This window comes from Malaclemys terrapin, chromosome 6 (genome assembly GCF_027887155.1).
Source record: "Malaclemys terrapin pileata isolate rMalTer1 chromosome 6, rMalTer1.hap1, whole genome shotgun sequence".
Lineage (NCBI taxonomy): Eukaryota > Metazoa > Chordata > Testudines > Emydidae > Malaclemys > Malaclemys terrapin.
The window spans coordinates 6,097,222-6,117,277 of NC_071510.1; the positions used below are offsets into that span (position 1 = coordinate 6,097,222).

At 46.3% G+C, this 20,056-nt stretch overlaps 1 protein-coding gene across 1 annotated transcript; it reads left to right on the forward strand.

The window, feature by feature from the left end:
• The first annotated feature begins 234 nt into the window (after window positions 1–234).
• FNTA (farnesyltransferase, CAAX box, alpha) lies at window positions 235–20,014 on the forward strand. Its single transcript, XM_054031812.1, has 9 exons — window positions 235–415; window positions 1,946–2,031; window positions 3,013–3,127; window positions 4,202–4,306; window positions 7,620–7,746; window positions 9,567–9,715; window positions 14,430–14,492; window positions 15,805–15,976; window positions 18,265–20,014. The coding sequence occupies exons 1-9, from the start codon at window positions 270–272 to the stop codon at window positions 18,391–18,393; spliced, it is 1,092 nt and encodes a 363-aa protein (XP_053887787.1). The 5' UTR covers window positions 235–269; the 3' UTR covers window positions 18,394–20,014.
• The last annotated feature ends 42 nt before the right edge of the window (window positions 20,015–20,056 follow it).

The window sequence follows — 20,056 nt, forward strand, 5'->3', positions numbered from 1 at the left end:
CCGAGACTCTCTAGCCCCGGCCGCCTCTCTATGGTGTGCGGCGGGCGGGCGGGCAGCCGAGCCGAGCTGTCCAGGGACCGGCTCCGCAGGGACGCAGCCGCTCAGTGCCCGGGCGGGGCAGGCTCGAGCCCGCTGGAGGCTGGCCCCGCCCCCCGCCCTGTCTGGAGCCAATAGGCCGCGCGGGGGGGCGGGACCGGAAGGGCCGAGTCTCGTGGGCACCGCCGTAGGCCGCTGGAGGAGACTCTCTAGCTAGCCCCGCTCTCCTCTCTATGGTGTGCGGAGCTGTTCCCGGAAGCGTCCCTTCGCTCTCCCGGCTGGCGGCGATGGCGGAGGCGGAGGGCCCGGAGGCGCGGGACGGGGAGCCGGAGCTGGAGGACGGGGAGCCCCTGGAGCCGGGCGGCTACCTGCTGTACAGGTACCGGCCCCCCGCTCCCTTCCGCCAGGGATCGGAGCAGCCCCGCGGGGAGACCAACGCTGCGTGCCCGGGGGGCAGAGACGCGTCTCCTGCCCGCCCGCCCGCCAGGGCCCGGGGGGGGGGTCCCCGCCGCAGCGCGGCGTCTCCGACGTGAGGGGCCGGGGGGCAGTGAGGGGGTGTAGGGGAGGGGGGTGAGGAGGTGTGGGGGCGGGGGGCAGGGAGTAAGGAGGTGTAGGGCTGGGGGGGGTGTAGGGCTGGGGGGTGAGGGGGTGTAGGGCTGGGGGGGTGTAGGGCTGGGGGGCAGTGAGGGGGTGTAGGGGGCGGCGGGCAGTGAGGGGATGTAGGGGTGGGGGGGTGAGGAGGTGTGGGGGCGGCGGCCAGTGAGGGTGTGATGGGGAGGGGGCAGTGAGGGGGTGGGGGGGTGTGGGGGCGGCGGCCAGTGAGGGTGTGATGGGGAGGGGGCAGTGAGGGGGTGTAGGGGGCGGCGAGCAGTGGGGGGGTGTAGGGCTGGGGGGGGGTGTAGGGCTGGGGGGGGGGTGAGGGTGTGATGGGGAGGGGGCAGTGAGGAGGTGTAGGGGGCGGCGAGCAGTGGGGGGCTGTAGGGCTGGGGGGGGTGAGGAGGTGTAGGGCTGGGGGGGGTGAGGAGGTGAAGGGCTGGGGGGGGTGAGGAGGTGAAGGGCTGGGGGGGGTGAGGAGGTGTAGGGCTGGGGGGGGTGAGGGTGTGATGGGGAGGGGGCAGTGAGGAGGTGAAGGGGCTGGCGGGCAGTGGGGGGGATGTAGGGGTGGGGGGGTGAGGAGGTGTAGGGGTGGGGGGCAGTGAGGGGGTGTGGAGTGAGGGTGTGATGGGGAGGGGGGAGTGAGGAGGTGTAGGGGCGGGGCAAGGTGCTCACATCTCCTAGGCCGCTGGGTTGGGCTGGTGTGCCCATGTCTCATTGCTGGGTGTCAGTGGAGACATCGTTCAAAATGGGGGCAGCCCAGCACGGGGAGAGTCCCTATCGGAAAGGAAAGACACTGTAAGGGGTGGGTGGGAGCAACAGAGCGCTTCCCAACTGGGACCTTGTTACATGCCACCAGATACGTATGCAAATGTACCTGCCAATGATTTGGGGTTCTGGGGTGGCTGGTAAAGTAACCCTCATTAGTCCAAACATTGAACTGTGTTGAGAGCACAGCATCTGAGTTTGTGCAATTTGTGGTCAAAACTAACGACAGAAATGAGCAAGGTCAATGGACCCGAAGAAGAGCTCTGTATAAGCTCCAAGTTTCACTCTCTCACCAACAGAAGTTGGTCAATAAAATATATTCCCTCACCCACCTTGCTTCTCCAAGATCAAGGAACATAGTTGCTCTCTAGGCTACATGACCAGCTAATATGACTTTTACCGTATCACTTATGTTTGTATCATGCAATTCTATGGCAAAGATAATGACCACCATGTAGAATGGTCCAACTGAAATATATGTGTTTTTTGGGGGTGGCTTTGGTAGTTTTTTCTAATAAAACATTGAAAAGAAAATGTAAATTTACAGGCACAGAAAAGAATGGGCTGACATCGAACCAGTACCTCAAAATGATGGGCCAAATCCTGTGGTTCAGATCATCTATAGTGAAAAATGTAAGGTGTTTTGGTTTTTTAAGATGTTAAGTATAATTAAACCTTGGTAAGGTGAAAACATCTGTGTAATATGTCAGTGGCACCACTGAAGCTAGACTTCAGTTTTCAGTAATATACATTTTTGTTCTGGATGTCACTGCTAGTAACTATAAAAACATGAGTTGTCTTTACGGTTCCTGTAGTCATCTAGAAGTGAATTTTAAATGTTGGGAATTTAATATTAAAATGGTAAATACACATTTGTTTTTTGAGAATTTATTTGTTGTAAACCAACTTGAGCCTAGAACAAAGCTTAGGTATTTCACTTTGTCATAATTACTGGGTATTGTTGAAACTAAAAAAACTGAAGTATGGAAATAGCCTTAATCCTGTCCGTTTTTAAAGGAACATTTCCATAAACTTGCATTTTTCTAGAGACTGGAGAATCTTGAGTTTCTCAAAGCTCCAAAGATAATGTTTGCCTGCTTTACAACCTTCACATCCTGGAGTGCCCACACTTTTAAAAACAAAAACAAAACCCTCCTGTTTCTTTTCAAATTTTCAGAAATGATCTTTTAAAAATTACAGAATGAAGTTTAAAAAGAATAAAGCAAGTATTAAAACTACTTGGTAGGCAGCCACGTTCCAGGTAATGCAAGCAATTAGGATGGTGCGGCGAGGCCTAGAGGAAAATGCAATAATGGATCTCAAGAATGTAGAGAAATAGCATGACTCCTAGTGCCCTCATGACTATTTTGGACAGATCTAGATGATCTGTTGAAAGATGTTTTAGGAGGTTTCTAGTCTGAGCGCTGTAAAGCATCCCACCAGAATGATTCTAGTGAATTGTGCTGTTGGATCAGTATGCAGACTGTTAGGACCAAACACCTTTAGGGAATAGTATTTGACACACACAAAGTTGCATCAATGGGTTACCAGTCTTAAATCCTCTGTTCAGGATTTCTTCTAGTTGTTTTGGGTAATCTGCTCTCCTCTATCCAGTCAGAGATGTCTATGATTACTTTCGGGCTGTTCTGCAGCGGGATGAAAGGAGTGAAAGAGCTTTTCAGCTAACGGGGGATGCCATTGAACTGAATGCTGCAAATTACACTGTGTGGTAAGTAATAGTCGTTACCATTATCTGATTACATTACCGGATTTCTCTTTCAACTGTCCTGGCGGTGTATCATTCAAAGTCTGCCTGGCCTTGCTTTCTGGGAGGCTGAGGATTATTGGAAGCTGCAGCAAGCTCTTAAAGTAAGATTTTGATGCAGTATCGCTAATTCCTGGGAAATGCTATCTGATAGTCTAAACTTTCTAACAAGATGAGAACTAGCCGTTAAAAACCACCACTGATTAAGGTGACATGACAAATCCTATTGAAAGTGTCTCTCTGATGACACCCATTCCTAGTGAAAAGATTGGAACCATTTCCTGCTTGTTTCAAAGGAAGTTCTTATCATATCTAAATACATTAGCTGCTAGGTTTTTTTGTAGTAAATATTACTGAAGTAATTCTATAATCCCCTATGTAATACCTGCCAGTTTAATTTTCAAGTAAATACTAAACTTGTAAGGCCTTCTGAATTCACAGAACTAGATTTCTCAACCAATAGGTACTGTCATAGAATAATAGAATTTCAGAGTTGGAAGGGACCTCAGGAGGTCATCTAGTCCAACCCCCTGCTCAAAGCAGGGCCAATTCCCAACTAAATCATCCCAGCCAGGGCTTTGTCAAGCCTGACCTTAAAAACCTGTAAGGAAGGAGATTCCACCACCTCCCTAGGTAACGCATTCCAGTGCTTCACCACCCTCCTAGTGAAAAAGTTTTTCCTAATATGTCAAATACTTCCCTGTGTATTTTTCCTGCTAATATGATTGCATTGATTTATACCAGTTATTTTCATATCAGATAGACGATATTCAGTGACATTGCAACAGGTGTGGGATAGACAAGTCTTCAGTAGAAACTTAAAGTTGACAAGATCTTGGATATCCATATGTTTGTAACCTTACCTATTTTGGTTACTACCAGCTACCCAATAATAAATACATCTTCAGAATTAGTGGTGTTCTTAAAAATTGCTTTAATTCTTAAAGTACTTTTAACTGAATTTACTCCAGCTTTAAAAAAACAAAACAAAACAAAAAAAAAACTCCTAAATGGTGTGTGTGTTTTATTTTTCTTTAGGCATTTCCGGAGAGTCCTCCTGCATTCATTGAAAAAGGACCTTAATGAGGAAATTAACTATATTACAGCTATCATTGAAGATCAGCCAAAGAATTACCAAGTCTGGTAAAATCTTTTTGATTTCTAGAGACAAACTGTCTTACCTTTTACCATCTCAGAAATGGACATGGCTGCCAGTTCTCAAAGTGTGGAGGTGAGGGTTCTCCCTTCCTCCTTGGATGGAGCCCATTTCAGAGGGGGTTAAACAGGACTGCCCCCAGGCAGAGGTCTCCATAACTCTCTACTCCAGTGCTATGAGTATTAAGTAATGTAAGTAGGCATGTGAAAAGCTATAAAACTACCAAACTTATTCTGACACAACAAAAATTAAGCAATTACAAATGAAGAATTTTAGCTTTCAGCAGCTCTTGGGTGTTGCCTTTTTGTTGTAAAAATCCTCCCAAATGAAATACATAAAGAGGGATGACTGTGGTGTGGCTTTTTTTTTTTTTTGGTTTGAGAAATTATCAGTTTATAGGCCATTTTTCTCTGGGAAAGGCCATGGCTATGAATTCTAACAGGGAGTGGATGTATCTAGTAGTAGTGTATACAGAAATATGTCTGTCAAAGATACAGGTGGGTGATGTGATTGGAATAACAGAGACTCGGTGGGATAACTCACATGACTGGAGTACTGTCATGGATGGATATAAACTGTTCAGGAAGGACAGGCAGGGCAGAAAAGGTGGGGGAGTTGCGTTGTATGTAAGAGAGGAGTATGACTGGTCAGAGCTCCGGTATGATACTGCAAAAAAAACCCGAGTCTCTGGATTAAGTTTAGAAGTGTGAGCAACAAGGGTGATATCGTGGTGGGAGTCTGCTATAGACCACCAGACCAGGGGGATAAGGTGGACGAGGCTTTCTTCTCGCAACTAGATCGCAGGCCCTGGTTCTCATGGGAAACTTTAATCACCCTGATATCTGCTGGGAGAGCCATACAGCAGTGCACAGACAATCCAGGAAGTTTTTGGGAAGTGTAGGGGACAATTTCCTGGTGCAGGTGCTGGAGGAACCAACTAGGGGCAGAGCTCTTCTAGACCTGCTGCTCACAAACCGGGAAGAATTAGTAGGGGAAGCAAAAGTGGATGGGAACCTGGGAGGCAGTGACCATGAGATGGTAGAGTTCAGGATCCTGACACAAGGAAGCAAAAAGAGCAGCAGAATACGGCCCTGGACTTCAGAAAAGCAGACTTTGACTCCCTCCGGGAACTGATGGGCAGGATTGCCTGGGAGAATAACATGAGGGGGAAAGGAGTCCAGGAGAGCTGGCTGTATTTTAAAGAATCCTTATTGAGGTTGCAGGAAAAAAACATCCCGATGTGTAGAAAGAACAGTAAATATGGCAGGCGACCAGCTTGGCTTAACAGTGAAATCCATGCTGATCTTAAACGCAAAAAAAAAAAACGCTTACAAGAAGTGGAAGATTGGACAAATGACCAGGGAGGAGTATAAAAATATTGCTCAGGCATGCAGGAGTGAAATCAAGAAGGCCAAATCACACTTGGAGTTGCAGCTAGCAAGAGATGTTAAGAGTAACAAGAAGGGTTTCTTCAGGTATGTTAGCAATAAGAAGAAAGTCAAGGAAAGTGTGGGCCCCTTACTGAATGAGGGAGGCAACCTAGTGACAGAGGATGTGGAAAAAGCTAATGTACTCAATGATTTTTTTTGCCTCTGTCTTCACAAACAAGGTCAGCTCCCAGACTGCTGCACTGGGCGGCACAGTATGGGAAGAAGGTGACCAGCCCTCTGTGGAGAAAGAAGTGGTTTGGGACTATTTAGAAAAACTGGACGAGCACAAGTCCATGGGGCCAGATGCGCTGCATCCGAGGGTGCTAAAGGAGTTGGCGGATGTGATTGCAGAGCCATTGGCCATTATCTTTGAAAACTCATGGCGATCGGGGGAGGTCCCCGATGACTGGAAAAAGGCTAATGTAGTGCCCATCTTTAAAAAAGGGAAGGAGGAGGATCCGGGGAACTACAGTCCAGTCAGCCTCACCTCCGTCCCTGGAAAAATCATTGAGCAGGTCCTCAAGGAATCAATTCTGAAGCACTTAGAGGAGAGGAAAGTGATCAAGAACAGTCAGCATGGATTCACCAAGGGCAAGTCATGCCTGACTAACCTAATTGCCTTCTATGAGGAGATAACTGGCTCTGTGGATGTGGGGAAAGCAGTGGATGTTATTCCTTGACTTTAGCAAAGCTTTAGATACGGTCTCCCACAGTATTCTTGCCAGCAAGTTAAAGAAGTATGGGCTGGATGAATGGACTATAAAGGGGATAGAAAGCTGGCTAGATCGTCGAGCTCAACAGGTAGCGATCAACGGCTCCATGTCTAGTTGGCAGCCAGTTTCAAGCGGAGTGCCCCAAGGGTCGGTCCTGGGGCTGGTTTTGTTCAATATCTTCATTAATGATCTGGAGGATGGCGTGTTTGCAGATGACACTAAACTGGGAGGAAGTGGTAGATATGCTGGAGGGAAGGGATAGGATACAGAGGGACCTAGACAAATTAGAGGATTGGGCCAAAAGAAACCTGATGAGGTTCAACAAGGACAAGTGCAGAGTCCTGCACTTAGGACGGAAGAATCCCATTCACTGTTACAGACTAGGGACCGAATGGCTAGGAAGCAGTTCTGCAGAAAATGACGTAGGGGTTACAGTGGACGAGAAGCTGCATATGAGTCAACAGTGTGCCCTTGTTGCCAAGAAGGCTAATGGCATTTTGGGCTGTATAGGTAGGGGCCTTGCCAGCAGATCGAGGGACGTGATCATTCCCCTCTATTCGACATTGGTGAGGCCTCATCTGGAGTACTGTGTCCAATTTTGGGCCCCACACTACAAGAAGGATGTGGAAAAATTGGAAAGAGTCCAGCGGAGGGCAACAAAAATGATTAGGGGTCTGGAGCACATGACTTACGAGGAGAGGCTGAGGGAACTGGGATTGTTTAGTCTGCAGCAGAGAAGAATGAGGGGGGATTTGATAGCTGCTTTCAACTATCTGAAAGGGGGTTCCAACGAGGATGGAGCTAGACTGTTCTCAGTGGTAGCAGATGACAGAACAAGGAGTAATGGTCTCAAGTTGCAGTGGGGGAGGTTCAGGTTGGATATTAGGAAAAACTTTTTTACTAGGAGGGTTGTGAAGCACTGGAATGGGTTACAGAGGGAGGTGGTGGAATCTCCTTCCTTAGAGGTTTTTAAGGTCAGGCTTGACAAAGCCCTGGCTGGGATGATTTAGCTGGGGTTGGTCCTGCTTTGAGCAGTGGGGTAGGACTAGATGACCTCCTGAGGTCCCTTCCAACCCTGATATTCTATGATTCTAAAGTCTAAAGTTCAGGCAAATCTTGGAAGGGAAGCTTTTTAAATTCTTGTACTTTGTCTTTAGGCACCACAGACGGGTGTTGGTCGAGTGGCTGAAGGATCCATCTCAAGAGCTTGAGTTTATAGCTGAAATTCTTAACCAGGATGCCAAGAATTACCACGCTTGGCAGCACAGACAGTGGGTTATTCAGGTATTGTATCCAGGTCTGCTGCCTTCTCTGGAGGGAGAATCCTCCCCAAATTGTAGAGGCTTGTTTCTTAAATTGAACATTACCCGCTGACTTGTGTAGATGGAGTGAAAACAATTACGTGGGTGTCAACTCCGAATTCAGCTGTAAACTAACCTTTCAGCTGACCAGTTCAAAAATTTGCTGCTGGCTACTTGCCTTTGTGCCTTTTGTTACAGGAAGCACTAGTACAGGGGTCGGCAACCTACAGCACCTTTGGCACGCGAGCCAATTTTTTGATGGCACACAGCGCTGGCTGAGCCGCTCAGTCTGCCACCGCTCTGGGGTTCCCACTGCCAGCTCCTGCCAGCAGGGGTTCCACCGTTGGTGCAACTCAGCACCTGCTGCTGGCCTGGAGGAAGGAACCCCAGGCTGGCAGTGGGCTGAGACCCTGGCTGGCAGGAGCTGGCAGCGGAAACCCCAGATCTGGGGTGGGCTGAGCCGCTCAGCCTGCTGCGGCTCTGGGGTTCCGGCTGCTGGCCCCTTGCCATCCAGCATCCCCATCTCCGCAACCCCACTCGCCTTGCTTCCCGTTGGAGTTCCAGCGCAGGCCCCCTGCCAGACAGGGTCCAGGCCTCCGGCCCTGCTCAGCCCTACCAGCCGCCAGCTCCACCCACCTCAGCTGCTGATCTGGGGTTCCAGCCGCTGACCTGCTGCCAGCCGGGGTCTGGATCTCCAGCCTTGCTCAGCCTGCTTTCCAGCCTGACCCTAACCCTAACAGTAGTTTGGTTCTATATTATAGACTTAGAGACCTTCTAAAAAACGTTAAAATGTATTACCGGCACGCGAAGCCTTAAATTAGAGTGTATAGATGAAGACTCGGCACACCGCTTCTGAAAGGTTGCTGACCCCTCCACTAGTAGCACCCTCTATATCCGCGTTTCTCAAATGCGGCCCCTAGCTACTTTTCTTGTGGTCACAGCCTCCTGGGCTGTGATTGGGGGGAGGAGGGGCCAAGCAGCGGCTCCTCCCATTACGTGTTGCTCCTGGATGCATCGCCTTGGTGTTGTCTGCTGGGGCTGCAAGCAGGGGTGGGGCCCTGCCCCTCTCTGGACAGAGCTAGGGAACGAAGCTGGAGGAGCAGCAGCCAGTGAGTTTCCCAGCTTCCCTGGGGTGGTGGGGCAGCAGGCTGCGGTCACACAGCTTCAGACTCCATCCCCGTCTTCTGGCCATGAGGCTTTGGGCTCTGGCTACAGGGCTTTAGGCTCTGGCCCCCCATTGTCTCCCCCCCGGACTGCCCCCAAATCTATTGCCCCTGGCCCCTACTGCCTATCCTGACACACACACACACACACCCCATCCAGAGCTTAATTTGTCCCCAGTCTTGCCGGGGCTGATAGTCTTTTGTGAAAAGTGATACTTTTATGTTTAATATCACTTTTCACAAAAGACTTAGTATCTAGCAATAAATAAATTACACTGATTTGGACGTGTATATGTGCATATTTATTTGTTTTTCCTAAAGCTAACTAAATATTTTAGGAAAAAATGTGAGAGCAGCCACCAGCAAGAGTTCATGGCCGCACTCTGAGGCCACAAAAATTTGTCCTGAGAACCCCTGCTCTGTATAATGAGGGTTGCCTAACACTTCTCATTATACCTCCTGTTTTTCCCCCAAAATGTACTAATTTCACAATTTATTACATTGATTTCTTCAACTAGGTCTAATCAGGATGTGAAAAGTTAGGTTGGAATTCTTCAAAGGAAGAAGGAAGTAACTAGAATTTGTTAAAACGTTTAAATGCGTGGATTTTTATTTTGTTTTTCTCTTCTCACCATTGTAGGAGTTCAAGTTGTGGGATAATGAACTGGAGTATGTAGACCAGCTTCTGAAAGAGGATGTGAGAAACAACTCTGTCTGGAACCAAAGATACTTTGTAATTTCCAACACCACTGGCTACAACGATCCTGCTGTTCTAGAGAGAGAAGTCCAGTTAGTAATACTGTGCACAATTACATTTGGTGCCCTCCATTTCTCATAGGCAAAAGAAGTGAGGCATGTTCTTGAATGCTTCAGCTCCCCTTGACCTTTCCCTGTTAGGGTACAGAATAAAAGCTACAGTGCTGGCATTGGTAGAAGATTTAGAACAATAATCAGGAGCTCAAGCATCCATGCTCATGTTAGATCTATCAGATGCCTTTGATACCGTTGATAATGAGGTGATGACTTGTCTGCAAGCTACGTTTGGGTTGGAGAAGCTGATCTTGAGTGGCTCTCTTACTTGCTGAGCATTCTGAAAGGTTGATAGTGGGTAACTTCTTTTCTGCCCCCCGAGCACTCATGAAGGGTTCTATCTTGTGTCCCCGCTTGTTGAATGTATATCTAGGCCCATTGGGACGGTTAGTGTAGAGAAATGGATTGCAGTATCCTAAGTATGTGGATGACACTCCGCTTTGCCTCCATTTCCTCTGACCAGAGTAAAGCGGTCAATGGAAGCACCTAGTGCTTGGTTGAGATCAGGGCATGAATGAGAACTAGGTGGCCAAGACTCAAGCGAGGTGATGTTGGTCATGAGAAGAAAGCAGAAAAATGCATGGTGATATCTGTCCTTCTGTGTCTTGTTTGTTCACGTTTGCAACCTAGGGGACTAGTTAGATTCTCAGCTGCCACTGGCTGATCAGAGACCAGCAATAGCCAGGATTGCTTTTGTGGGGGTCTAATGGGTAGCACCTGTTTCTTGATGCAGACCTTACTACTGCTTTCCATGCCTTTGTCACCTCCAGGTTACATTACTGCTGTGCAGTTTATATGGAACTATGTATTGAAACCATCTGGAAACAGAAGTTGGTGCAATATTTGGCAGCCTGCTAGTTTAAGCTAAATATCCTGTGCTGTGAGCATATTATGGCAGTGCTCCATGATCTGTGCTGGCTGCTTATTGATTTCTGGGTAGAATTTAAGGTATTGGTACTAACCTATAAAGCGCATTATTACCTAGGGCCCCATCTCCTTGAGAAAGCCCATCTCTCCCCATGCAGTACTGCCATGAGTATGATCAGCACGGATGCTTGGGCTGGAGCCCCCTGTATAAAACAGTGAGTTTCTGGATATGAGGGCCCCTCAACTTTGGAATCTCTTCAGAAATAGCACTGGTGTAACTGAGGTCCTGCTTTGGTTTTCAGAAGTGTCTATTACTGAAGATGGTGCAAGAAGGAAAGCACCAGCTTGACTTTCAGATCCCATGGGAGAAGACTGGGCTAACAATTATAAAAAAAAAATGTTTTCTGCCTAAACTAAGCACATTGCAATAAGGAAATATTTGGGATAAAACCTGGATGTTTTAAAAAACAAAAAACTGATTGGTTTATTTTTTAAAAGAAAACCAATATTTGAAATTGACATCCTACATTAAGGGCTAGATTTAGTATAATCTCTTAAATTCAATTACATCAATTAAACAAAAAATTCAAGTAGAATATGTTTGCTGCTGAAGTTTTAAAGAAAGTCAGACCACTGAACTGAGAGAAGTTGCTGACTGAGCACCTGGCACCAGCGTTTGAGTCCTAAAGCAGCCTTTGGTAGAAATAGCTACTTCTGCAAGAGCACGGAGAATATTTTCTTTTCAGTTTGTTCAGCTAGTTCAGCTCAATGACTAGCTCATTTGGAAAAGTGACTGGACGTTGAAAAAGCAGGAAAGCTCTTCCAATCTATGAATAAAAACTAGGGGTGGGAGGAGGAGATGTACTAGTTCTAAAATCTTGAAGGACACAGTGACTAGAAACAATCAGTTTGATTGACCAACTACAGATAATACTTCCTTTGGTTAATAAATCAGTTCATTTTTAAATGTAAAACAAGTTTTGATAAACTTACTTTTTTATTATGTGTCTAGCACATTTAAGGTAATTACCCTATATACTCGATCATACGCTGCTTCGTGTTTAAGCCGACCCTCCCCCCCCCCAAGACGGATAAGTAAAAATGGAAAATTTTTATAACCTGTTCATAAGCCAACCCTATAATTCAGGGGTCAGCAAACTTTGGCTCCTGGGCCATCAGGATAAGCCACTGGAGGGCCGAGATGGTTTGTTTACCTCGAGCATCCGCTGGCACGGAAGTAAACCTAAGTAAACAAAGTGTCCCGGTGCACCAGCTGCTTACCCTGACGGGCCAGGACAGCAACTGGTGGGGAAATTTTGGGGGGGGGGGGGGGGGGGGGGGGGGGGGGGGGAGAAGCTGGGAGTCAGGGGAGTAACCCCTGTGACCACCCCTAGCCCGGGACCCCCACACTCTCCCCATCTATCCCTTCCACCTTATCTGGGGAGGGCCAGGGGAGGATGTCTCTGGCCTAGCTGGAGCGGCCACAGCGTGCTCCGGCGGGCCAGACTGGGCGGCACCACCGCAGCAAGTTCCAGCGGGCTGGGCTGGGTGGCACGGCCACAGTGTGCTCCAGCGGGCCGGGCGGCTCGGCCACAGCCTGCTCTGGGGGCGGGGCCAAGCGGCACGGCTGCAGCTGCTTCGGAGGCTGGGGGGGAGAGCAGCGTGGCTAAAGCGGGGAGACTCTGGCCTTGCCTCTTCCCTTCTCCTCTGCTGGCTGTGCTGCCTCTCCTTGCTCCCTCTGTTGGGGGGGGAGAGGCTGTGTCCCACCTCCCCCTCTCTATACCTGTTCATAAGCCGACCCCCTTCTCTGGTGCTTCCCTTTTTTACTAAAAAAATTCAGCTTAAGAACGAGTATATACAGTATATTTAATTAGTGGGAAAACCATTTTAAAAGAATTCCTATTGCCATCCAAATACAGCTTGACACACATCATGAGTAAAAAATTAGTTTAGTAAATAAGAAGTTAGTCGTTCACCGTTTTCTAACGTAAAAAAATAAAAATTTACCATATGAGTAAATGTATGTTAAGTTATACAATAGTGTAGCCTCCTGGTTAGCAAAAATAAATACCAAATTTAGTGCAAAGACTATAGTTAGTTGCAAATCCAATATTTTGTAATGGTTACCAACCAGTGAGAATCAAGCCCTCTTTAGGAAAATAAGTAAAAAAGTACAAATGCAAAACAAGATTAAAATTAAGATTTCCTTCTTTCTGATTTAATTCATAATTAACATTGGTGATAGAAATCATTTTGATTTCAATCCGTTCACTCTGTGTGGAACGACCCAATGCCTCTTCAGAGCACAGCGTAAGCGCTTGAGGCAGTCCAATTAGGCGGTCATCAAGAGGGTTGAAAGACTTTAAATGAAAGCAATAAGAAAACCCCATTCATTTTTGTTTCCTCCCAGTATATAGTTCGTTCTTGAATGTTACGGAATCTGTACCACTTCTATGACTTGTGAGACTAGGCATTTCCAGATTAATTCTCCAGAGCTAGGGATTGGACACCTTCCTAGATCTATTTGTGAAGAATGACCCTGTGTTCAGAACTCAAATTGAGATAGGTTTAACCTGACTCCTACTCCAGAACCAGATTTGAAGGGTTAATCTTTCTAGATTTCAGCATAGACCTTCGCCTACCTGCTGTTGCCAAGATCTCTAATGGCAGCGGTAAGCTCTGTTCCTCTGCTAGTGACTGTAAAAAGGCTGCTCCAGAAGGGCAAGGCGGCTCAAATATTTTGAGATTGAAAACTGGCTGCAAACTGCTCGCTGCTATCACCCGTTTCTGGACATGAGTCACTGCTTGGGGATGTAGTGGAGAGAGAGGAATGTGAAGGCTTTTTGGTAGAGCTAGAAAGATGACATTTTCTTTAATACTCTGCTTGGTGGGTGACCCTCCTGACTGTGCGCTTGGAGAAGCTGCCTCTGTGCTCCTTCTCTTCACTTTAACTCTGCCACTAGCCTGAGCTAGGAAGGAACAGCCCATGTCCTCATTGGCACCAGTGCTATATGCCTCCAGTGAGTTTGCACAGGTGCAACTGATTGGCCTTGTAAGTGGAGTTTTGCAAACAGGGCTGTGGATGCACACAAAGAAATGGAATCCAGCATCTGTGGATTCTGCAGTCCTAGCATGTGCACATGCCAAAACTGAGTAACTCCGTGCTCTTAGTGCTGGAACTTTTTCCTTCCTTCTGCCTTCAGAGCCCATCGTTAGAGCATTTGCAGAGTAAATGTAGCTCCTCTTCCACGTACCATCAAATTGTGTATTATGTTATAGGCTTCTTATGTCGTACTGTGTGGGAGTTAGCCTCTCCTGAAATAAACTCCTACAAAATACTTGTAGGAATTCATATATTGTAAATTGAAGGCAAGCGCCTCCGGGCACATAACCGCTATCCTGCAGTGGCTTGCCGTGTCATAACAACTGCAGTTAAGTTGCATGGCAGTTGTGTTTTATGCCACCACCTCAGGTGAGCAGAAAAATGTCTGCTTTAGTCTGTACACCTCTATCCCGATAGAACACGAATTCGAATATAACGTGGTAAAGCAGCGCTCCGGGGGGGGCGGGGCTGCGCACTCTGGCAGATCAAAGCAAGTTCAATATAACGCGGTTTCACCTATAACACGGTAAGATTTTTTGGCTCCCGAGGACAGCGTTCTATCTGGGCAGAGGTGTATTTTAAAAAGCCTGTGCAGAGGAGGGTTGAGAACAGTGAGATGGGGAGGAGGCTGCAAAGGAGATCTGAGTCTAGGTAAAGAAAACATGTTTCTCTTTTTGGCTCCTTGACCTCTGACAGAAGTGTAACCCGTGTTTTCCCTCACAGGTACACTCTAGAAATGATCAAGACAGTGCCACATAATGAGAGTGCATGGAACTATCTAAAAGGGTAAGACTTGTATTTCATATCTGTGGGGTGAGGGCTTCTGATAAGGGGGCTTGTTGCAGGTTGGTGTCACTTGCAGGCCATTTCACTTTGCATGTTTCATGCCTAGACGTGTGAACAGCTCTGGGGGAACAACTGGAAAGTGGTGATCTAAACGAGCCTGAGGTTATACCCACATAAAGGGCTAATATAGTAACCTAATCTCCTGGCCCACTTTCCGCATAATTACTGATTGGGTAGCTTTGGCAGGGGGATCGTCAATACTTTTCACATTTGAAAGTGTGCAGCAGGTTGTTTCTGTTTACTAGCTCCAAAAATAAGTCTTAAGTCCTTAAAATACCATATAAATGCCTTTATTCATGGAGTGCCGACCCTGTGCTAGCCCCTCTGCAGAAGATGGTGCTTTGTAAAGAAATGAAAAATCTTGGAAAGAGAAATGATAGCTCATAGTTAGTTGGTTGACTGGAGTCAAGCGTGTCTCTTTTTGGGCCTCCTCTGAATGAGGTGGGTGACATAGTCAGCTTTCTGATTCTTTTTATTAGAGCATACTGACAGTGTCTCCAGAATCCCTGTTAAAGCTGCTGTAAAGAGAAGCTGACTTTCGCCTGACCTTGAAGGGTTAGAGTTCTGCATTACATAGTGCCACCCTGCTCCTATCATCACACACCTACTTTCCACCTCTCCTTCCTAGCTGTGCTGACACTGAATTCAGTTTTTCAGATGGGGCTGGCGATAGGAAGGAGATGGGACTTCAGAGTCCCAACAACTTAAAATATGTACACAGTAGTAGAGGAAAGCAGTTTATAACCTTTTTGCTTTATCCTGCTCATCTCTCTGTGAGCCCCACTCAATAATGGAAGGATATGTGGCATAAAACCACCAAAAGTTGACTTTAAAAAGGGGGAGGGAGGGGGCAAAATAATAGTATTGGGCTACACCAGCTATGCGCTAGGAGGTTGTTGGTTAAAGGCACCCTGCCTCATGTCTCCCTGTGCACTTGAGATGTTCATCAATAGCTTACTGCAGCAGTGGTTTTCAACCTGTGGGCCCTGGGGGTCTGCAGACTGTCTAAGATTTCCAAAGGGGTCCGCACCTCCATTTGAAATATTTTAGGGGTCCGCAAACGGAAAAAGGTTGAAAACCACTGCTACAGCTATGCTGACTTGTTGCTATATTGAACTACATATATTACCCTCTGCCTCTTTTATATTTATAGCTCCTATTAGATTAAAATCTTCAGATACATCTATCAAAGCCAAAACTTGCTTAATTCTTTGTCAAAGCTGCCAGCAGTACTTACTAATCTCTGCTTTAGGATTCTGCAGGATCATGGTCTTTCCAAATATCAAAATCTATTAGAGCAACTGCTGGATTTACAGCCAAGCCACAGTTCTCCCTATCTGATTGCCTTCCTTGTGGATATATATGAAGACATGCTAGAAAACCAATGTGACAACAAGGAAGAAACACTAAACAAAGCATTAGAGGTGAGTTGTGAGAGCTCACTTTTTCTGCCTCAGGGAGTTTGTCTAGCTGAACCTATTGCCACACAAAGCAAAGACTGGGTTATTTTAATGGAAAAGCTCTCTTATAAAATAGAGTTGTACATTAATTGCCCAGTTATTAGGAGATGATGACGGCATTAAGTAGTTGTTTCCATTACTGTTACTGTGCACCGTGATTAATAAATTGTTACTGTGCAGTATCCATCTACTACTACTCATTATACTGAAGAGAAATCCTCTTAGCCACTCAAAAGTTTAGGGATGTTGGTGAGTTGTTTTTTCCCTGCACTCAGAAGGCATTTGACTTCCATTAGCAGTGTCCTGTTCTTAATAATCATACAGTATATGAATCCTCGGCCTCTGACTGTCAACCAGTCTGCATGCAAGAATTTTCATAGTAGCTTGCCAGCAACAGAGGCCACCTGTGCTTCACTGACAGAAGTGAAAAGCAGAAAGATCCCAAACATTACATGCAAGCAAAGGAGGAAATGCCAATAAGTAAAGAAAATAAATGAGCTTTCAAATTGCTGAAAGAGCAGAATTTTTGTTTTTTTTTTAAAAAACCTTTGTGTAAGTTCCTAACATGCTCTTACTTCCCTCTACCTAGTTTAGCAGAGGGCTCTTAGCCTCAAAATAACTGATATATGTATAGGGAGAATCCCTTAGCTTCCTGGTCCACAAGACTGGCAGAGCAGAACTCAACATGGCTCTTAAAGAGCTTTTTTTAAACCTCTGAGGGTAACAGTAATGGAATTTAGCATGAGGTAGATTGATGGCCTTGTCCTGCATGGTTCTTTTTTGAACCGTTATAGTCTCGGCCTTCACAACATCCTCTGGCTAAGAGTTCCATGGGTTGACTGTGCATTGTGTGAAGAAATACTTCCTTTTGTTTTTAAACTTGCTGCCTATTTTCATTTGGTGACCCCTTGTTCTTGTGTTATGAGAAGGAGTAAATAACACTTCCTTATTTACTGTCTCCACACCAGTCATGATTTTATAGACCTCTCTCATATCCCCCCTTAGTCGTCTCTTTTCCAAGCTGAAAATCCCAGTTTTATTAATTTCTTCTCATATGGAAGCCGTTCCATACCCCTAATCATTTTTGTTGCCTTTTTCTAACCCTTTTCCAATTCTAATGTATCTTTTTTGAGATGGGGCAACCAGATCTGCACATAGTATTCAAGATGTGGGCGTACCATGGATTTATACCATTCATCCTTCACAGTCCACCAGCACCACAATTTGCCTTGATGCCTTAAAATTTCATGCCTCTTAAGTGTCAGCACTGTTCTGCTCAGCATTGGCTCTTTAATATGTTGGGGGCCTAAAGTTGGTGGTACCGAGCTCTGGCTCACCAAAAAAGGCGCAGTGTTCTGCTTAACAAAAAAGAACTGAATGGAACATTTGAAGGGCAATATTTATACCCAGGGGATGGAGCAAAATATCCAGATGTCCTGTAAGGTGGTGAGGGGAAGATAGCAGGGTGCAAAGAAAGCTATTAGAGAGAGCCTAGAACTGGAGAGTCACAGGAGACAAACTTCTAGGCAAGCAGCATTCAGGGAATCTCTTTGTGCTGCCCCCAGCGCCAGCTCCGTAGCTCCCATTGGCTGGGAGCTGCACGGGCAGCACCTACAGGCATGTGCAATGTGCACTGCGCAGAGCGGCCTGGCCCCTTCGCCTAGGTGCTGGACATGCCGGCCGGCCACCTCAGGGAGCAGAGCACAGAGCCAGGGCAGGCAGGGATCCTGCCTTAGCTCCGCTGCGCTGCTGACCAGGAGCTGCCCGAGATAAGCGCCTCTGGGCTGGAGCCTGCACCCCCTGTCCCAGCCCGGAGCCCCCTCCTGCACCCAAACTCCCTCCTAGACCCTGCACCCCTGTCCCAGCCCGGAGCCCCCTCCTGCACCCAAACTCCCACCCAGAGCCTGCACCCCGAACCTCCTGCCCCACCCCCAGCTAGAGCTGCACCCCAATCCCCTTCCCCAGCCCTGAGCCCCCTCCCATACTCTAACCCCCCAAGCACCCCACAAAATCTAATAGCCCCGGGCCCACAGGAGAGTTAATCCGGCCCTGTTGGCATCAACTATAGCGATAATTGATTTCCTTTTAGGAAGATGCATTTATCAGAAGTCTGTGGATACTAGTGCAAAACTTGTGGCTGAAAGGCCATGCTTTGCTCGCTGAAGAGAAGGCCGTGCTTAATGTGTGTTTGTTTAAGGGTTGTTAAGCTTTTGATTTAATATATTACAACTTTGTAACTTTTCCTCCTTTAGTTATGTGACATTCTGGCTAACGAAAAAGACACAATCCGAAAGGAATATTGGAAGTATATTGGAAGGTCCCTTCAGAACAAGCATAGCACAGGCACTGAACCAGACTTGCCGACAGATCAGCAGCAATAACTACAAGTGGCAGAAGATGGAGTTCCTTTATAAGTATCTTAGAGCTTGACACCAAGTAGGGGGGGACAAGCCAGTATAAACTTAGATGTACTGTTCCCCTCTGCCTGAGTGTGATGTAACTATGTGCACTGCACAGGTGTTGCTTTTAACAGGAACTGAGTGCGAAGTGTTCAGTATAACACAATTCCCTTTGGTTACCGCTGCTACTGACAATAGCTATAGGTAGATCAAGTAATTAAGTCTTAAATTCATTTTAGAAGTATGCCAAATAAAGGACTTATTTCTTAATAGGAAATACATAATGCTCGGTTTGCTATTTTTAAGGCACTGAATAAATTTCTCACACTCTAGCCTAATCCACTCCACGCCCTCCCCCCTTCCTAATGCAGAACTTATAAGATTCATTGCAGATAACTTGTATGTAATGGTTATAAAGCAACTTAATTTTAGTTGCTTTAAGCGGGGAATGCAACTGTTGCCATAGGCCAGAACAGCTCTGCAGCAGCAACACAATTGTGCTATTGTTGTACCCAACTAATGCCAACAACCTGGTTTTGTAATAAAAGTGTAGAGATATTTCAAGTACTCGTATGTGTTCTAGAACGTTTCTCTCTTCTATACACAATGTCTTGTAGCACCAAGACATTGCTTCCTGTCATTAACCATCTCTTACCATAAATTAAAAGACAGGCCTAGGAGGTGTACACACTCCAGCATACGCATGCTTTTTAGGTGTCAGTCTCTGGGTTAGGCGTTTTCAACTCCCATGTTGCTTTAATGTATCTTGTGCCTTGGAATATTCTGATCAGGACAGAACCGGGGAGCTTTCATCATACTTGACGTAAAAAGCAGCCTTGAGTTATTTGTATGGGATGGCGACAGTGATGAGTACCTTGAACTTCTCAGAGAGCCAACCAAACCCTCTCAGTAGAACATTCAGACCCATCTTTATTTCAAAATCAAAATGTCTGGGGGTTTTTTCCCCTCCAGCTTCACCCAACCTCAGCTTTGTGGCAAACGGAGGAGCAATTTTGCATCCCATAGATCAAAACAAATGTAATCAACAGTATAGCTCTTACCTTAACTAAATCTGGATAGGCTGAAGAAATGTTCTTGTTGGTGGCCTTCCTGCAGAAAAATACCCAGACCTGTTCCTCCTTTACCCTTCCTTCACACTTACATTTCACCCCTTTAAAACAACCACTCCCCTATAGTGCAGCTAGAGTGCAGAACAGCTAAAGATTTGTGTATTTGTTTAGAGGGATCTAAAATCTGTCTTACTTTTCACTAATTGTTCTGTTTGCAATAGTAAAACAATGAGTTAACACCAGATGTATATCCGATGGAGGCCTTGTGTGGCATGAAATCAGTGAAACACATACTGTACCTCACAGATAGGCACAGGTATCCAAATAACGATTGCTATTTCTCCTGTAACTTAAACATGTTACATGCTAAAAATTGTTTACTTTATATTATAGGTGTGTTGAAGTTGCTGCCAGAGATAGACTGCATTGAAATTTACATTTGTGAGACAAAATTTGTTCTACGATTTTATTAAATTTATAGTCTCCAAATTTGAGAGTTCTTTAGGGTGCAATAAACTTACTTTTAAATTTTATTTTAAGAAATGCTTTTTAATGTGTTTTTCAACAGAGGGGGA